General features: G+C 42.9%; 1 protein-coding gene across 1 annotated transcript in view; it reads right to left on the bottom strand.

The window, feature by feature from the left end:
* stk3 (serine/threonine kinase 3 (STE20 homolog, yeast)) overlaps nucleotides 1-20660 on the bottom strand; it is a 427334-nt gene that overhangs the window by 282322 nt on the left and 124352 nt on the right. Inside the window, exon 6 of the mRNA XM_080194726.1 lies at nucleotides 8080-8247. Coding sequence (XP_080050852.1) covers nucleotides 8080-8247 — 168 coding nt within the window. The remainder of the gene's footprint in view (nucleotides 1-8079; nucleotides 8248-20660) is intronic.

Here is a 20660-nt window from a genome sequence, read left to right as displayed (position 1 = left end):
TCAGAACACTGGGGGACATGTAACAGAATGGATAGTAAGCAGGCTATAAAACAGAAACCTGAGGGTAAAGATTAAGGATAGTTAGTCAAACTGACAAAAGATTGGAAACAGTCTACCACAAGAATCGGTGCTCAGACAACTGTTCACCATTTACATAGACAATCTGGATGTATATAGTGCATTTAACGTAATAAAATTTCTCAAGGCACTACACAAGGACATCATCAAACAGATGTTTTGGATACCAAACCACAAAGGGTTATGAGAACAAATGATCAAAAACCAAATCTTTGTGGCCAAGTTTAAGTACAATCAAGTGCAATTGTGTGTGGCATGGAGGCACAGTGATTAGTACTGCTGTCTCATGACGCCAGGGACCCTGGCTCAATTCCAGCCTCGGGTGATTGTCGGTGTGGAGTGTGCACGTTCTCCTCATGTCTGCCTGGGTTTCCTTCCACACTCCAAAAGTGCACTGGTTAGATCAATTGGCCATGCTAAATTGCCCCTTCAGTGTCCAAAGATGTGTACGTTAGGGGGATTAGTGGAGTAAATGCACAGGGCTACAGAGGTAGGGTGGGAGAATGGGCTGGGTAAGATGTTCTTTCGGAGAGTTGGTTCAGACTTAGAGGGCATTTGGTCCATCTTCTGCACTGTAGGAATTCTACGGTACAGCATTTTCAGTTTTTCTTTCCTATGTATCATTAAAATATGCCATTTAAAGCACTAAAGTTGCAAGTTAGTTGGTATTCATTGATGTAGAAACATGACAAATCCCAACATGCCTACTTTAAAAGTTCAATAAGAGGAAATCACACATCAAGTACGTCAAAAGTTCAAAGAAGTATAGAACAGTCATAATTTTATGTTATGAATACAAAGATCCGGTTTCTAGTCAGCACATTTCTCAAGAAAACAAGGAAGTTTGGTTAGAATTCCTCTAGTGTCTGGGATAGCCTTCACAACATTACCACAGCTGGGAAGGTTTGACTGAAATGCCAACATCAAAATATGGAAACATCTTGCACCAATACTGTGTAAGCTTTCCGTTTACTCAACATACTTCAGTAATTTAAGTGGCAAAAGAAATATCAGGTTAGCAAGTCAAATTTCAAGAGAGAATAAACTACAAAAATACCTCCCTTGCATTCATTTCATGTTGAGGTTTAAGCCTTCTATTAGTTATTCAGCCTTTTTATGTCTTGAACTTTTACTGTCTTTAAGATTTGAACTGGTTCTTAAAACATGCCATATCTGTAGCTGTGTCTGACAGTGATGAGAAGTTCTGCTTGTTTTTATTGTATTTGCTATTTCCTGCCTTGTGAACCTCATGTAGATAATGGTTCCACACAAGGATAAATGTAGCTAACTGGGAAAACAGCATACTGACAGTTCAGTTCCTTTGTGGATATGCCAACAGGCCTAGAGCAAAGTAGGACACAAGACTACTTCAGTGTCTATTCTACTGTTACACAGTTTAGCATTGAAGAGCATAAACTCTCAACTAGCTTCAGGAAAAGCATGGGAAATTAGCCTGGGCTTTCAGGCTTGCCTTTCATAATTAAATATCCTAATTATGACAAAATACAAAAACATTAACATTTCCAAGCTTTATGAAGTCAGGTCAAATAGCACTGAAAAAACACTAATTGGAAAAAACTGCAACTTAATGTTTTAAAATTATTTTTTAACAGCATTAGGTCAACAGATATTGGAAGATGATATGTAGCAATGATCACTTTTCAAATGCTGATGCCAAAATTTTCCAGTCCTTTCTGTCAGCGGGATCTTCTGGTCCAGCTGATTGTGACCCCCACCCCACCCACCCACCCCCGGCACATTGCCTGGCAGCAGAATGTGCAGGTATAGCTCCCAACTTGCGGGAGCTAGTGACCCGAACCCCACTCGAGTAAAGGGGGGAGCCATCGAGACCCCCAGACTGTCCGGGACCGGAAAGGTGGAGGAGGGGTTCCCCTGGACATTGCCACCTTTGCAGTACCAGCTTGACCCCTGGCACTACCCAGGAGGGAAAGTGCCACTGCCCAAGGGGGCACCTTGGCACTGCTCACCAGGCATTGGGCAATGTCAAGGGGGTGAGGCCTAATGGGGGCGAAATCGATAAGAGTTGGGGGTCCTGCTACCACTTTGTATTTGGGTGAGTAACAGAGGGAGTGGCCAGTGATCAGGGCTGGCCGTTGGGGTAGTAGGAGGGGAGGGGCCTCAGCTATTTACCATTTATATAGATGATCTGGAGGAGGGAACCGAGTGTAGGGTGTCGAAATTTGCTGATGACACCAAGATTGGTGGAAAGGCAAATTGTGCGGAGGGTGGTGAGAGTCTACAGAAGGATCTAGATAGGCTGGGCGAATGGGCCAGGAAATGGCAAATGGAATTTAATGTTGGCAAGTGCGAGGTGGTCCACTTTGGTAGGAATAATGGTAGGAAGGATTATTACTTACGTGGAGAAAAACTGCAGCAGGCGACGGTGCAGAGGGACCTCGGGGTCCTTGTGCATGAGTCACAAAAACCCAGCTTGCAGGTGCAGCAGGTGGTCAGGAGGGCGAATGGGATGCTGGCCTTCATCGCGAGGGGGATTGAATATAAAAGTAGGGAGGTCTTGCTGCGGCTGTATAGGGCATTGGTGAGGCCGCAGCTGGAGTACTGTGTGCAGTTTTGGGCGCCACACTTACGCAAGGATATTTTGGCCTTGGAGGGAGTGCAGAGGAGGTTTACTAGGCTGATGCCGGAGTTGAGGGGGTTGAGCTATGAGGAGAGGCTGAATAAACTAGGCTTGTACTCGTTAGAGTTTAGAAGAATGAGGGGGGATCTCATTGAGACGTATAAGATGATGAATGGGATGGATAGGATGGAGGTGGAGAGACTCTTCCCGCTCAGAAAGGATAGTAGGACTAGGGGGCACAGCCTCAAGATAAAGGGGGGGGGCGGTTTAGAACGGAGTTGAGGAGGAACTTCTTCATTGAAAGGGTGGTGAATCTCTGGAATTCCCTGCCCGTTGAAGTGATGGAGGCTACCTCGCTAAATATTTTTAAGATGCGGGTTGATGGGTTTTTGATAAGAGAGGGGATTAAGGGTTATGGGGAGAGGGCGGGAATGTGGAACTGAGCCATGACAGATCAGCCATGATCTTATTGAATGGCGGGGCAGGCTCGAAGGGCTAGTTGGCCTACTCCTGCTCCTATTTCTTATGTTCTTATGTTCTTATATGTTTGGGGGCCAGCGATCGAGCCACAGTGGAGTCAAAGGGACAACAGCGTTGCAAGTGATCAAGCTGGCCAGTGACTGGGAGGACAGCAGTGTGGGGCCACTGCATATGCGCCAATCTTGGCACAGACAGATCGCCGCACGCACAGTGGCCCACTCAGTGCTATGTTGCCGGCCTCTCCAACAAGGATAGGCCCCTCCCACTGAATTTCAGCATGATTCACACTGAGGCACTTTGCAATGCAAAGAGTGTGGGAGATTAATTTTGAAACTCCTGCTGAGAAAACCAACGGGCTTGACTCCAGTTTGTATATAAATTTGACACCTGGGCCCTAATTTTACCAGCATGGCCACCCCAAAATTGAGGCAGACGAGGTTCGCAGAACAGCATTCCCCATTGGCCTCGGGCACGATTTTATGGGCCTTGGGCAGCCGTGCCGGTAAAATCAAGGCCTTAGAATTTTTGAGGGAGAATCACCCCTCATATTTTAACGCTTATTTTGTTTCTGAATTTTGTACACAGCTTTCCAATTTAATCAAGAATAATGACTGAGGATTTACTACAATTTTTTTTACAATTACTACAGTTTTACTAGAACAGTTTTCAAGTATTGATATTACATGAGTTAAACACAGCCATTTTGTTGAACAGTTCTACTAAACATTCTGTAATTTCTTTGATTTAGGTCAAAATTCTTCACAAAACAATTTGCTTCTACAGGATAAGCATTTTGCACCTTGCCACATAAATGGGTTCTAACTAAGAGTGCAGGCTCAACGTAGCAAATTAGTGCGTGTGTCTGTTAATCTTTTAACATTATCTTCATGTTTGGCAATCCAATCACTTGACATTCTGCCCTTTAAAAAAATTCCTTGACTCATTCTTCCTCCACATCTGTCTCCAAATCTGGGTATTGGTTGTTCAGTATTATAAGATGACTTCACTCTATTTACAAATCAACTTCATCCCACCGCAGGACAGTGACTTTAAAGCAAAAGCAATATACTGTGGACGTTGAAAGCCCAAACTAAAGTCAGCAAATGCTCGAAGTGTTGGCATCATCTATGCAGAGAAAACCAAAGTCATCATTTCAGACCTGTGACCTTTTATCAGACTGGCCATCATCAAACCAACCTCCTAAGTATTTCCAGCATTTACTCTAACTTCAACTCTGAATTCTTTTTCTTAGTGTCACCTCATTACCTTCTGTTTACAACTAGGACATAACTATCCTAATCTTTACCATGGCTTCGCAGCTTGAACTTCCTCTGTGTCTATTCACTTGTGCTGCATTGGAGCAAAACCCTTTACTTCTATTTTTTTTGCAACTGTGCATTTGCTTCATTACTCCTTCAGCTCAAGTGATGATGCCTTCATCCCTCCCTTATGCTTACCAACCAAGCCAATGTTCCCACCTCCCACAACCTTGTCGTCATATCAATCTCTAGTTTCTCTTCGACTTTTCATGTTCTCTCCAAGCTCTCTTCCTCTTATTCGCTTGACTCAATTCCCACCAAACTGCTGGCATCATAACATCAGTTCCTGGTCCTACTTTAACTGACATTTTAAATGATCCTCCCTCTCAGGTACCCTCGCCCTCTCTTTAAAATCTGCTATCATCACTCAGACTTCAAAAGAACCTACACATGACCCTACTGTCCTTGCAGCCTACTGCTCTGATTTCAACTTCCTTTTCATTTTGAAAGTTCTTCACTGGGTTGCCAGATGCCTACCCACCATACAACTCCATGTTTGAACCTCTGCTTCTACCCTGCTTCAACACTTAAATGGCCCTATTCAAAGTCTCAAATGATATCCTTATGTGCCTGTAACTGCTGCAGACAACTTCTCCACTGCCTGAGTTGTTAACTTGTTTGTCGGATATTCAGCCCTGGATGAGCTGCAATTTCTTCCAAATTAAATACTTGGAAGAATCAAGTCGCTCAGATGAAACTGGAAATTCCCACCTAAAGTCAATAGAGATTTACATTTTTGGGCCCTCATCCGCGCCGATTCTGTGGTGGGCGAGGTGGTCGACTTCCGGCCGATATGTCATCTTGCCATTCTGGGAATCAGTCTGGTGAACCTTCACTGGACTCCCTCAATAGCAAGGATGTCCTTCCTCAGACTAGAGGACCAAAACTACACACAATACTCAAGGTGTGGCCTCACCAAGGTGCTGTATAACTGCAGCAAGACTTCCCTACTCCTATACTCAAATCCTCTTGATGTGAAGGCCAGCATGCCATTAGCTTTTCTCATTGCCTGCTGTACCTGCATGCCAACCTTCAGTGACTGTTCCACAACACCCAGGTCATATTACACTTCCCCTTTTCCTAAACTGCCATCATTCTTGATTACTTTCTCCACCTGTTCATGGCATTTCAAAAATCTATTCAATTGAACCTCCAAATCTCTTTGGACAGTATTCTAGGTTTTACACCATCTCCTTTAGGATTTATTTAACTGGACTCCTTTTACACATTTGAGATTCAGCCACTGATTCTCATAGATATTTCAATTCATGTATTGCAGGTTTTAGTAAAATCTTAAGAACCTGAAATCAGTTTAGATGTCTATCAAGCTGCCTCTGACCTCTAAACGTCTTTATTGAGCAGTCCCCTGTTCTCGTACCTTTCCTCAGACCATCTGAAAGCTTTCCTCATTTTTAGTTTCCTTAACTTGCTGCTCTTTAGATAACCTACTACATGTTTTTCTAACAGCAAAGCTCAAAGAGCTGGTCCCACTCTAGCTTTTTGTAGAACTGTGGGAGATGTTCCCTCTCCGGTGTCCTGTCTGCAACTGCCCCTGGGTACAGCTAAAACTACAGAACAAAGAAAACTTTTTGATTTCTCTTACTAGGGCCCGAGTTGCGAAGCAACTGTATTCTTCAAGCTATATTTCTTTGAGCACAACAGATTCCCAGCTGGAATTGAAATTAACTCCCACATATACTAATATCTTTGCCCAGCATGAAATCTAATTATCAGTTTCTTTCAGGCACAGAAATCTTAAATTAAACCCACCTAAAACCAAACCTTATTTCTAGTGTCTGCCAACACAAATATAAATCCCTGAAAGCTACCTTTAGAAACATGCGAACTAGGAACAAGAGTAGGCATTTCACCACTTTGAGCCAGGTCCATGTAGGGTATTGGCTGATCTTGTCTCAGCCTCAACTCCACTTTCCTGCCTGTTCTTCATAACTCTCCCATCCATTATTAATTAAAAATCTGACTATCTCTTCCTTAAATTTACTCAATGTCACAGCATCCACCACACTCTGGGGTAATGAATTCCAGATTATTTTAGCTTCCTAACAGCACCACAAACTCCATTCCATTGTGAACGATTCCATTCCCCTCGACAGCTTCAATCTGAAGCTGAATGGAGCTTTTTTTATATCCAGGAAGTGGATATTGCTGGATAGGTCAGCATTAACGGTCTACCTTTAGCTGCTATTGAGAAGGCTTCTGATCCATGCATACACCAGCACAAGAGATATCTACTCCTACTTCCACTTCCAGAACATAGTTTCTAGCCACCTCGCCTTGTCCCATTTGCTACAGAATCCTGATTCATGCTTTTGCTACAGCTAGACTCAACTCTCCAAATATTCATCAGGTCAGCCTCCCAGCTTTCACACTTCATCAACTTGCGATCAATTAAAATTCTACTGCCCGTCCCTTAACCCACACCATGACTTACTCACCTGTTACATCTATGCTCACTAGTCTATTTTGTATTCAGGTCCACTGAACTCAAATTTAATATTGTCATCCTCATATTAAAATCCTGCCATCACCATAACTTCCTTCAGCCCTGCAACACTTCAAAAACTCTGCAACCCTCTTAGTCTAACTCTCATTCATCCCCACTCCTTCTCCCTACAATTGGCAGTCATGCCCTCAGCTAGGTACTAATCACTTTAATTCCCTTCTTAAATCTCTCCACTATGCTTCTGTCTTTCCTAATTAAAACCTATCCTTTTATCAAGCTTTAAGCTAATTGTCTTAATTTTGTCTTCTCTGGTTCATCTCCAATTTTCATCTGTTTAACTTCCTATTAAACAGTTTGAGGTTTTTTTCTGTCAAAAGGCACTGCATAAATCTAAGTTCTGGTTGGACAACGTACTTGTTTCAAACATGACTTCAATGCATTGTAAAAATTGTCATATAATTAATAAATAGGACAGTACGTCAGAAGATGGTACTCACAACCTATATGAAAACTGAGTCATCTTGTTTCATATGTCTTTTCAAAATCTAGTGAAATTGGAAAGCATCATAGGCAAGAATATTTCTTTTCCAATTCCAGAGTCAATGAGGGGATTTTCTACTCCCATTTTGGGCAAGCAGGATTGGAAGAGGCAGCAGAGAATCGAGCAAGAGTCCCAAAATGGCATTTACTCCAGCAGGATTCCCCCACTCCCATCAGTGACATAACTGTGTTCTCCACGCAATGACAAGAACCACATTATAATACATTTACTTACGATTAGCAGGCCTCCCCTGCTATTCTCTTTATTATGCTATTACTACATTATATACTGTTGTAGAGACTATAGAATAATATTTCTATGTTATTACTATTTACTATTCACTTTGCTATAATCCTTCTGCTATTCTTTTCCTTCTCATGTACTGATCAACAGATTTCATATTTAATGCACAATATGTAAATTTCCATCACAAATTTGTGTTATATTAACTGTTCTACGATTGTATAGAATTGTACATCTGGTTTCCATAGTGTGTTGCATTAGTAAAACCACTACATCAGGTGTACGTTAGAAAATTGATATGGTCTCCAATTTTGCTTATAATTGCCACAATGACCATTAATAAGCTGTTACCTACCCTCATTGGATGAATGTCTGCATAGGGTGGCTTGCCTTCTGCCATTTCAATTGCTGTGATTCCCAAAGACCAGATATCTGCAACACAATTGTAGCCAATTTCTTGGATTACTTCCGGAGCCATCCAAAAAGGTGTTCCTATCACAGTGTTGCGTTTTGCCATTGTGTCCTGTAAGTCACAACACATTTTCAGCGTTATTACTAATTAATGAAGTACTTAAAATTCTTATTGTATTTTTTAAGTATTTTCTGCAAAAGGTAAAAGACAGAAGTCACAGCAAATGAAATTTGGTTTCCCCTTTTAAATGCTCAACATCTTATTTTATGGTGTTACATAAAAAAATACTGCAAATAATTTAATCTATGAATGAAATTCCATCAGGATTTCATCGATCTTCAGGCAACTGTGGTGAAATGAAATTAGAATCTCTTGTGAGACAATAGCAATGACTTTTCCACTGCTGCTAGTATCCCGCGAGAGTAATGGGGAGGAGAATGCTGGAATTAGAGCCTCGTGTTTCTTCTTCAGATGGGCAATTATACATTATAGCTGATAGAAATCCAATTTCTTGAAAACTATAGGAAAAATAAGTTAAGTATAATTTAGAACACCCATCACTTTGCCCATTGTGAGCTTGATCTACATAGAAACCTACATCAAAAATAGAAGAAAGAATAGGCCATTTGGCCTTCGAGCCTGCTCCGCCATTCATTATGATCATGGGTAAACATCAAATTCAGTATCCTGATCCCACCTTCCCTCCATATCCCTTGATCCTTCTAGCCTCAAGAGCTACATCTAATTCCTTTTTGAAATCACACAAAGGTTTGGCCTCTGCTACTTTCTGTGATAGTGAATTCCACACATTCACCACTTTGTGGTTGAAGAAATTTTTCCTCACCTCAGTCCTAAAATGTTTATTCCTTATCATCAAACAATGACCCCTAGTTCTGGACTCACCAACCATCGGGAACATTTGTTTCCAGTCTACCCTGTATAATCCTGTTAGAGTTTTATAAGTTTTTATGAGATACCATCACCCTTCTAAACTCCAACGAACAATCCTAACCAGCTTAGTGTCTCTTCATTTGAGAGTCCTGTCATCCCAGGAATCATCCTGGTAAACCTTCGCCACACTCCCTCTGTAGCAACAGCATCCTTCTTCAGATCAGGACACCAAAACTGCACACAATACTCCAGATGCGCCCTCACCAACACTATACGATTGAAGTAGAACATCCCTATTCCTAAACTCAAATCCTCTCACTACAAAGGCCAACATACCATTTGTTTTCTTTACTGCCTGCTGTACCTGCAAGCTTACTTTCAGCAAACGATGCACAAGGACATCAAACTCTGAGTATCCAATTCTCTCAATTTACACCCATTCAAATAATAATTTGCCTTACTATTTTTGATACCGAAGTGCATAATCTCACATTTATCCACATTGTACTACATTTAGAGTCATAGAATCATAGGAGGTTTATAGCATAGAAACAGGCCCTTCGGCCCAACTTTTATATGTCGCCCAGTTTTTAATCACTCAGCTTAATCCCAACTGCCCACATTTGGCCCACATCCCTCTATACCCATCTTATCCATATAACTGCCTAAATGCTTTTTAAAAGACAAAATTGTACCTGTCTCTACTACTAGCTCTGGCAGCTTGTCTCAGACATTCACCACCCTCTGAGTGAAAAAATTGCCCCTCCAGACCTTTTTGTATCTCTCCCCTCTCACCTTAAACCTATGCCCTCTAGTTTTAGACTTCCCTACCTTTAGGAAAAGATATTGACTATCTACCTTGTTCATTATTTTATAGATCTCTATAAGATAACCTCTAAGCCTCCTACACTACAGGGGAAGAAGTCCCAGCCTATCCAGCCTCTCCTTATAATTCAGATCATCAAGTTCTGGTAGCATCTCAGTAAATCTTTTCTGCACTCTTTCTAGTTTAATAATAGCCTTTCTCTAATAAGGTGACCAGAATTGTATACAGTATTCCAAGTGTGGCCTTACAAATGTTTTGCACAATTTCAACAAGACACCTCAACTCCTATATTCAATTTGCCACGTATACGTCTGCCCACCCAGTCCGCCCAAGTCATGCTGAAGCGTCCCAGCATCCTTGTCACAGCTCACCCTCCCACACAAATTTATATTATTTGCAAATTTGGAGACAATACATATCGATCCCTCATCCAATTCATTAATATATAATGAGAAGAGTTGGGTCCTAGGACAGATCCCTGCAGAACCCCACCAGTCACTGCCTACCAATAGGAAAAAGACCCATTTAATCCAACTCTTTGCTTCCTGTCTGCTAACCAGCTTTCTATCCAGCTGAAGACACAACCCACAATCCTATGGACTTTAATTTTACAAAGTAGTCTGCTATCTGCTTGTTGAAAGCCTTCTGAAAATCTAAATCAACCACATCCATCAATTCTCACTGGTCAACTCTACCTAAGGAATTCCAGTAGATTTACCAAGCATGCTTTCCCCTTTGTAAATCCATGTTGACTTTGTCTGATTACAGCACAACTTTCCAAATGCTGAACTATGAAATCCTTGATAATGGACTCTCGCAACTTCCCTACTACTGACGTTGGGCTCACTAGTCTATAGTTCCCTGTTTCCTCTCTATTTTGATTTGGATTTGATTTATTATTGTCACATGTATTAACATACATTGAAAAGTATTGTTTTTTGCGCGCTATACAAAGCATACCGTTCATAGAGAAGGAAATGAGAGAGAGCAGAATGTAGCATTACAGTCATAGCTAGGGTGTAGAGGAACATCAGCTTATTGCAAGGTAAGTCCATTCAAAAGTCTGATAGCAGTAGGAAAGAAGCTGCTCTTGAGTCAGTTGGTACGTGACCTCAGACTTTTGTATCTTTTTCCCAAAGGAAGAAGGTGGAAGAGAGAATGTCCGGAGTGCATGGGGTCCTTAATTATGCTGGCAGCTTTGCCAAGGCAGCGGGAAGTGTACACAGAGATAATGGATGGGAGGCTGGTTTGTGTTTTGACCTTTTGTAGTTTCCTGCAGTCTTGGGCAGAGCAGGAAGCATTTCAAGCTGTGATACAATCAGAAAGAATGCTTTGCATGATGCATCTGTCAAAATTGGTGAGAGTCGTAGCTGACATGCCAAATTTCGTTAGTCTTCTGAGAAAGTAGAGGCATTGATGGGCTTTCTTAACTATAGTGTCAGCATGGCAGGGGGGGCCAGGACACGTTGTTGGTGATCTGGATACCTAAAAACCTGAAGCTCTCAACCCTTTCTACTTCGTCCCCCATTGATGTTGACAGGGGCATGTTCTCCTTTACGCTTCCTGGAATCGATGACAATCTCCTTCATTTTGTTGACATTGAGGGAGAGGTTATTGTTGCCACACCAGTTCACCAGATTGTCTATCCCATTCCTGTACTTTGTCTCATCATGGTTTCAGATCCGATCCACTATGGTGATGTCATCAGCAAACTTGAAAATCAAATTGGAGGGAGTTTGGCCACACTGTCATAGTCATATCTCCCTTTTTGAATGGCGGGACATGCCACCTTGTGCTATTTGACAACAATAATGACATTAATACCATGAATAAAGGAGAACATCTTGTTTGCTGTTTTAAATGACTGAATAGATTAAAATTAGTTTATATTAAATGTTGTTCCAGGATTTGTACTAGTGTTTTGAAGACTATTCAGCAAAAGCTTTTAGTTTGTTTTCATTCTTTCAAAGGATGAGGACATTGGTGGATAGACCAGCATTGCCCAACCTTGAGAATGTGGTGGCGACTGCCTACAGTCCATTGTGCCACTGAGATGGGATTTCCAGGATTTTCATACCACGACAGCGAAGGAATGGTGATATAGTTCCAAGTCAGGATGGAGCGTGTCTAAGAGGGGAACTTGCAGGTGTGCACAGTAGTCTGCTGCCCTTGGCCTTCTAGGTGGTAGAAGTTGCAGTGTTGGAAAGAGCTGTTGAAGGAGTCTTGGTGAGTTGCTGCACCGCGTCTTATGTGCAAAATACATTGCAGTAAGTACGTGTCAATGACGGAGGGCATGATTGGAGTGCTGATCAAGTGGAGTGCTTTATCATGAATGTTGTTGAACTTCTTTGAGGTGCTGTTGGAACAACACCCATCCAGACAAGTGGTGTGTGCCCTGTAGATGGTGGAGAGCTTTGAGAAGTCAGGTGGTGAGTTACTTGCCTCAGAATTCCCAGCCTCTGACCTTCTCAGACAGCCACACCATATATGCCCGGTCTAGTTCAGTTTTAAACCAACGGTAACCCCCCAGGATGTTGACGGTGGGAGGTTTAGTGACAGTAATGCCACTGAATGTCAGGGGGAGATGGTTAGATTCACTCGTATTGGAGGTGCTCATTACCTTACATAAACGTTACTTCCACTTATCAGCCCAAGCCTGAATGTTGTCCAGGTCTTGCTCCATATTGGTAGTGACAGCTTGAAGATTTGAGAAGTTGTGAATGATACTAGTAACTAGTAGTGTTCCACAGGGATCAGTACTGGGACCTCGGTTGTTTGTAATATATATAAATGATTTGGAAGAAAATGTAATATGTCTGATTGGTAAGTCTGCGGGTGATACTAAGATTACTGGAGTTGCAGACTGTCAGAGAATACAGCAAGCTATAGATAGGCTGGAAACTTGGACAGAGAAATGGCAGATGGAATTTAATCTTGACAAATCAGCTATTTACCATTTATATAGATGATCTGGAGGAGGGAACCGAGTGTATGGTGTTGAAATTTGCTGATGACACCAACATTGGTGGAACGGCAAATTGCGCAGAGGGTGTGGAGAGTCTGCAGAAGGATCTAGATAGGCTGGGCGAGAGGGCCAGGAACTGGCAAATGGAATTTAATGTTGGCAAGTGCGAGGTGGTCCACTTTGGTAGGAATAATGGTAGGAAGGACTATTACTTACGCGGCGAAAAACTGCAGCAGGCGACGGTGCAGAGGGACCTCGGGGTCCTTGTGCATGAGTCACAAAAATCCAGCCTGCAGGTGCAGCAGGTGGTCAGGAAGGCGAATGGGATGCTGGCCTTCATAGTGAGGGGGATTGAACATAAAAGTAGGGACGTCTTGCTGCAGCTGTATAGGGCATTGGTGAGGCCGCAGCTGGAGTAGTGTGTGCAGTTTTGGGCGCCGCACTTACGCAAGGATATTTTGGCCTTGGAAGGAGTGCAGAGGAGGTTTACTAGGCTGATGCCGGAGTTGAGGGGGTTGAGCTATGAGGAGAGGCTGAATAAACTAGGCTTGTACTTGTTAGAGTTTAGAAGAATGAGGGGAGATCTCATTGAGACATATAAGATGATGAATGGGATGGATAGGATAGAGGTGGAGAGACTCTTCCCGCTCAGAAAGGATAGTAGGACTAGGGGGCACAGCCTCAAGATAAAGGGGGGCGCGGTTTAGAACAGAGTTGAGGAGGAACTTCTTCACTCAAAGGGTGGTGAATCACTGGAATTCTCTGCCCGTTGAAGTGGTGGAGGCTGCCTCGCTAAATATTTTTAAGACGTGGGTTGATGGGTTTTTGGTAAGCGAGGAGATTAAGGGTTATGGGGAAAGGGCGGGAATGTGGAACTGAGCCACGACAGATCAGCCATGATCTTACTGAATGGCGGGGCAGGCTCGAAGGGCTAGATGGCCTACTCCTGCTCCTATTTCTTACGTTCTTATGTAAATGCATTTTGGTAGATTCAATTCAGGTGGGAGCTATAAAATAAATGGCAGAACCATCAGGAGCATAGACACACAGAGATCTGGGAGTACAGGTCCACAGATCCTGAAAAGTGGCAGCATAGGTGAAAAGGGTGATGAAGAAAACACATGGCAGGCTTGCCTTCATCAGCCAGGGCATCAAGTAAAGAAGTTGACAAATCATGTCACAGTTATGTAAAATATTGGTTAGGCCACATTTGGAATACTGTGCAGCATGGTAGCACAGTGATTAGCACTGCTGCTCAACACTGCCAGAGACCCAGGTTTGTTTCCCGGCTTGGGTTACTGTCTGTGTGGAGTTTGCACATTCTCCCTGTGACTGCATGGGTTTCCTCCAAGTGCTCTGGTTTCCTCCTACATCCTGAAAGATGTGCTGGTTAGGTGCATTGACCTGAACAGGTGCCAGACTACGGCAACTAGGGGACTTTCACAGTAACTTCATTGCAGTGTTAATGTACATTTTACTTGTGACTAATAAATAAATGAACTTTCTAAACCAATTCTGGTCATCACACTACCAAAAGGGCGTAGTGGCTTTGGAGGGAGTACAGAAAAGGGTTATCATGATGTTGCCTGGTACGGAGGGTATTAGCTATGAGGAAAGATTTAATAAACTGGGACTGTTCTCCCTGGAAAGACAAAGGCTGAGGGGTGACCTGATAGAAGTTTATAAAATTATGAGGGGCATAGGTAAAGTGAACACTTAGAAGCTTTTTCCCAGGGCAGAAATGACAATTGCAAAGGGGCACAAGTTCAAGGTACGGAGGAGAAGGTTCAGTCGAGATGTGCAGGGGAAGTTTTTTTTTACACAAAGGGTGGTGAGGGCCTGGCGGGGAGGGGTGTGTGTGTGTGTGTGTGTGTGTGTGTGTGTGTGTGTGTGGTGGTTGGTTGGTCCAGGCAGGATAACATGATTGACGTAGGCTTGATGGGCTGTTCGTGTGCTGTACTGTTCATTGTACAACTTCTGATTTTACGATGAAGGGAGGTCATTGATGAGGCAGCTGAAGATGGTTGGACCTAGGATACTACCCGGAGGAACTCCTTCAACCATGTCCTGGGACTGAGATCACTGACCAACAACTATAGTCATCTTCTTTTGTGCTAGGTGTGACTCCAACCAGTGGAGAATTTCGCACTAAATTCAACTTTGCCAGGATTCCTTGATGCCACGTTCTGTCAAATGCTGCCTTGATGTCAAAGGCAATCACTCTCACTTCACCTCTGGTATTCTGCCTTTTGGACAAAGGTTTTAATGAGAATGGGGTTAAGGAGAATCCTAAGGCGCTCTATAGGTATGTTAAGAACAGAAGGTTGGTTAGGGCAAGATTAGGGCCAGTTATAGACAGCAGAGGGAAGTTATGTGTGGAACCGGAGGAGATTGTAGAGGCATTGAACCAATATTTCTCTTCGGTGTTCACGCAGGGGGACATGGATATAGCTGAGGAGGACACTGGATTGCAGGGGAGTAGAATTGACAGTGTTGCAGTTGATAAGGAGGATGTGCTAGATATTCTGGAGGGTCTGAAAATAGATAAGTCCCCTGGTCCGGATGGGATTTACCCCAGGATTCTCTGGGAGGCAAGAGAAGTGATTGCAGAGCCTCTGGCTCTGATCTTCAGGTCGTCGTTGGCCTCTGGTATAGTACCGGAAGATTGGAGGTTAGCGAATGTTGTCCCATTGTTTAAGAAGGGGAACAGAGACTTCCCCGGGAATTATAGACCGGTGAGTCTCACTTCTGTTGTGGTCAAGGTTTTAGAAAAAATTATTCGGGATAGGATTTATAGTTATTTGGAGAGTAAAGAATTGATTGGAGATAGTCAGCATGGTTTTGTGGTGGGTAGGTCGTGCCTTACTAACCTTATTGAGTTTTTTGAGAAAGTGACCAAAGAGGTGGATGGGGGTAAGGCAGTGGACGTGGTGTATATGGATTTTAGTAAGGCGTTTGATAAGGTTCACCATGGTAGGCTTCTGCAGAAAATGCAGATGTATGGGATTGGGGGTGATCTAGGGAATTGGATCAGGAATTGGCTAGCGGATAGGAGACAGAGGGTGGTGGTTGATGGTAAATATTCATCATGGAGTTCGGTTACGAGTGGTGTGCCTCAGGGATCTGTTTTGGGGCCACTGCTGTTTGTAATTTTTATTAATGATCTGGATGAGGGTATAGTTGGGTGGATTAGTAAGTTTGCTGATGACACCAAAGTCGGAGGTGTGGTAGATAGTGACGAAGGGTGTCATAGTTTGCAGGAAGACTTAGACAGGTTGCAGAGCTGGGCCGAGAGGTGGCGGATGGAGTTTAATGCGGAAAAGTGTGAGGTAATTCACTTTGGTAGGAATAACAGATGTGTCGAGTATAGGGCTAACGGGAGGACTTTGAATAGTGTGGATGAGCAGAGGGATCTAGGTGTATGTGTACATAGATCCCTGAAAGTTGGGAGTCAAATAGATAAGGTTGTTAAGAAGGCATACGGTGTCTTGGCGTTTATTGGTAGGGGGATTGAATTTAGGAGTCGCAGCGTCATGTTGCAACTGTACACAACTCTGGTGCGGCCGCACTTGGAGTACTGTGTGCAGTTCTGGTCCCCACATTACAGGAAGGATGTGGAGGCTTTGGAGAGGGTGCAGAGGAGGTTTACCAGGATGTTGCCTGGTATGGAGGGGAGGTCCTATGAGGAGAGGCTGAGGGATTTGGGGTTGTTTTCGCTGGAAAGAAGGCGGCTAAGAGGGGATCTTATTGAAACATATAAGATGATTAGAGGTTTAGATAGGGTGGATAGTGATAGCCTTTTTCCTCTGATGGAGAAATCTAGCACGAGGGGGCATGGCTTTAAATTAAGGGGTGGTAGTTATAGGATGGATGTCAGGGGTAGGTTCTTTACCCAGAGGGTGGTGAGGGATTGGAATGCCCTGCCTGCTGCAGTTGTAAATGCGCCTAGTTTGGGGGCGTTTAAGAGATCCGTGGATAGGTTTATGGACGAGAAGGGATTGGTTTAGGTTAGTGGGTCATTGTTTTGTAACTGGTCGGCGCAACATCGTGGGCCGAAGGGCCTGTTCTGCGCTGTAATGTTCTATGTTCTAATGTGCTTGACTCTCAACCTCACCCTGGCCAGCAATCTGCCCTTTGAAATGGCCGAGCAAGGCTCTCAGTTCAAGGGCAACTGGGGATGGGCAACAAATGCTGGCCAGCCAGTGATGCCCATGTCCTACAAATGAACAAAAAAAGCTGACTGGCCCTGTTAGAATCCAAAACAAACATTACTGGGCAGGTTACTGATACAAGTGCAACTTGATGGCATTGTGAACTTCTTCCATCACTTTAACCGAATTGGATTTGGCCTGCTTTTTGGGGACAGAAAATACCTGGACAATTTCCCACATTATCAGGTAAGATGTCAGCTACATGACTATATTGAAACATCTTGGATCGGGACCCGACTGGTGCCAGCATGTTTTAAGGGCCTGTCACTTTTTCAGTGTTCATTGTCTTTAGCAGTTACTCTGCAATACGTGGAGTGAATCAAATTGGCAGAAGATTGGCATCTGTAATAACTTTTATTTCTTACCTTTTTCAAAGGTGAGAATATTCTACAAGATCATGTGCAAAATATGTCAGCAAAGTTCAACATCTCATTTGGGAGTAATGGATCAGGAGTGCTGGTGTAGCAACACAGATATGATGCCTTGCTTTAGCTCTGGGTTTGGCAGAACCTGAGTGAGGGGTTTTTGAGTTTGTCAGCACTGCAGTACCCTGTGCTTTTAAAAAAATTCTTTTCAAAGATTATTGGTTAATAACATGCAGAATTCAAAGTTCCAATTGTACACCAATCTGCTCAGAGCTCGAGTGCCTAACCTTGATCACATTAGCATTTTTCAATTTCTGTTTGATTTCTCTCTGATTGAGCTATATAACTGCTTATTCTGCTAGCCTCCTGAAACGAAGTCCCAATTCAATTACCTTGCTCATCACAACAATCACACAACTCATAATGCATCAATCAAAAATAAACATGAAATAGATATAACAGAAGAGATGGAAAGTATTTTCCGTTGGAAAGTTAACAAACATCAACAAATCTAGCACTCTGGGTCAAAAGAACCCACTGTGGAAATGACATGTGGATTCAGGAGACACATCAGGGATAATTATATTGATTGCACCCTTTCCTTATGCATTTTTCATTATCCCCATTTTTTTCCCCATTTGTTGTAGAATATGAGGATGAAGTGTGCTGCCTTCTGGTAAATATCAACCTACTATTCTGGGAAAATTATTCAGCATGTCATTTTATAATTGAAATAAACAAATTTAGAAAATTTGTCTGTCAGACGATGTAATTTTGACTATTCCCATAGGGCACAAAACTTACATCTGAATGCCATTCTTCAATCAGGCAACTTCTGATCCTTTATTACGGGTATGTACAGTGCCCCAGTGTAGTCCTGTCATCACTTGCCTGTCCCCACTGCAATAACCATCTGCTTCTAATTGGAATTCATGCTAGGAATTTGCCTCATCTAGATACATTCACGTAGATGCTCAAAGACAATTTGGATGCAGAGCAATTCTAGACTCTGCAAAGTATTTCTATTTGGTTTTGTTGAAATCTGAATTTGTGGTGAAAAGTTATTTTCACCACAAATTCAGCTACTAAAAAGATTAAATAATTCTAAAAATATATTGTTAAAAGCATAACTCCAACATGCATTCTGACTACAACTCTGCAATTTGTCAGGAAAACAGTGGCAGTTTTAAGGGATTTAGATTTGTAGTGTTGAACAGCAGAAGTAAGGTTTTAGTTTTAAGTGGGTGTAATTTAGAGTTTCACTGTAAGGATAAATCTATAGTTAGATTCACACTAGATAAAGATTTGCATATTTGAGGGTTTGCTCAGTTCAAACTGTGCCTTTATAGTGGTTAGAGAGAGTTGTGGCTTGAAAAATAAAAAGCTGGCAGAAGTATCAAGTCATTGTTTAGCAACTAGGACACCTCGATAGTCCGAAGGTTTTTTTTTTGAGTAGTTTTAGCTGAATATATAGCAGTGGAAGATAGGTACTGTAAAAGAAGGCAGCTCTCACAGCTCTGCTAGAAGAAGTTGGTTTTAGAAGGCTAAAGAGGACCATCTCTTTCAGCTTTGCTAGAAGAAAAGCCATACCATGGAATAATGTTTAAAAAATTAAATGCAGAGATCTAAAAAGCAGCTAGATGGAAAACTAAAGAAATGAAGAGGAGTTACCAGCTATATGAGGTGTTAGCTACTGGGACAGACAATTGTTCAGTGAAATAGACAGAGCTAAGGAGGCTGAGAAGCCAGAATGACATCTGAAGTGATTTTCAGGTTTATATGATTTTACTGCAGCCTATGGAACATGAATTGAAGTAACTGTGAAAAATTGGTGACTGCATCTCAGAGTCCGTGTAAAAGCATTTAAGACAAAAGAAGCCTGAACAGCCAGGTGAAAAACCTGGAGTGGATTCCTTGTTAAAAGTGGAATGGTCCCCTGATGTTGGTCATGCACGTTCACAGCTTTGGTGGTCATCGAAGAGGATTGGAGGAGGCCAGGATACAAAGGGACCATGTCTCATGAGCTGGGGTCTCTATCAAGGTTTCTCGGTGATGACACAACGGAGGTGCAGAGGCTTCAGTGAAGTGTGAAAACACCTGAAAGCTACTGAAGTGTAGTACGCTCTGTTATATCCTTCTATTCCACGGGTTACTTTGGATGGATCTTTGATGTCACTCAACAATCTTGTCAAGGTAGCTATTCTGTGCAAGTATATCAAACAAATGTTAGGAATCATCCTCTCATGGGGCAATACTTATCCCCCAGCAGCCACCCACAAATCAGGATGCTGGTATAAAGAGTTAAGCCACCTAGAACTCTTGCAGGGTGAAGGAATCATGAGTGTTGCCCAGGATCCAAGTGCAAATGGGGTGGCACAGTGGCACAATGGTTTGCGCTGCTGCCTCACAGCGCCAGAGTCCCAGGTTCAATTCCTGGCTCAGGTTGCTGTCTGTGTGGAATTTGCATGCTCTCCGCATGTCTGCATGGGTTTCCTCCAGTTTCCTCCCACAGTCCAAACATGTGCAGGTTAGGTGGACTGGCCATGCTAAAATGTCCCTTAGTATCCCATGAAGTGTAGGTTAGATGGATTAGCTGGGTAACTATGTGGAGTTATTGGGATAGGCTGCAGGGGTGGGCCTCAGTAAGATGCTCTGTCGGAAGCTGGTGCAAACTCGATGAGCCGAATGGCCTCCTTCGACACTGTATGGATTCCATGATTGCTCTGAGATAGGGCCCATTGACCTGTTTGACCAGCTGCCACCTGTAAAATGACACACAGGTTCTACAGATCCCTAGAACAATCTGGGTGCATAAAAATTCAGGACAACAATGACATAGAACAAAGAATATAGCACAGTACAGGCCCTTCAGCCTTTGATGTTGTGCTGAGCTATGTCCAAACCCAAGATCAAGCTATCCCACTCCCTATCATTCTAGTGTGTTCCATGTGTATATCCAATAACCGCTTGAAAGTTCCTAAAATGTCCGACTCCACTATCATAGCAGGCAGTGCATTCCACACCCCAACCACTCTCTGAGTAAAGAATCTACCTTGGACATCCCTCCTATATCTCCCACCATGAACCTTATAGTTATGACCCCTAGTAACAGCTACATCCATCCGAGGAAATAGTCTCTGCACGTCCACTCTATCTATCCCCCTCATCATCTTATAAACCTCTAGTATGTTGCCTCTCATCCTCCTCCGCTCTAAAGAAAAAAGCCCTAGCTCCCTCAACCTTTCTTCATAAGACCTACCCTCTTA

The sequence above is a fragment of the Carcharhinus amblyrhynchos genome, chromosome 8 (assembly GCF_965287045.1).
Source record: "Carcharhinus amblyrhynchos chromosome 8, sCarAmb.v2.hapA, whole genome shotgun sequence".
NCBI classification, from domain to species: domain Eukaryota; kingdom Metazoa; phylum Chordata; class Chondrichthyes; order Carcharhiniformes; family Carcharhinidae; genus Carcharhinus; species Carcharhinus amblyrhynchos.
Note: the sequence above shows the minus strand (reverse complement) of the source record. Positions and strands in the feature narration are given on the sequence as shown.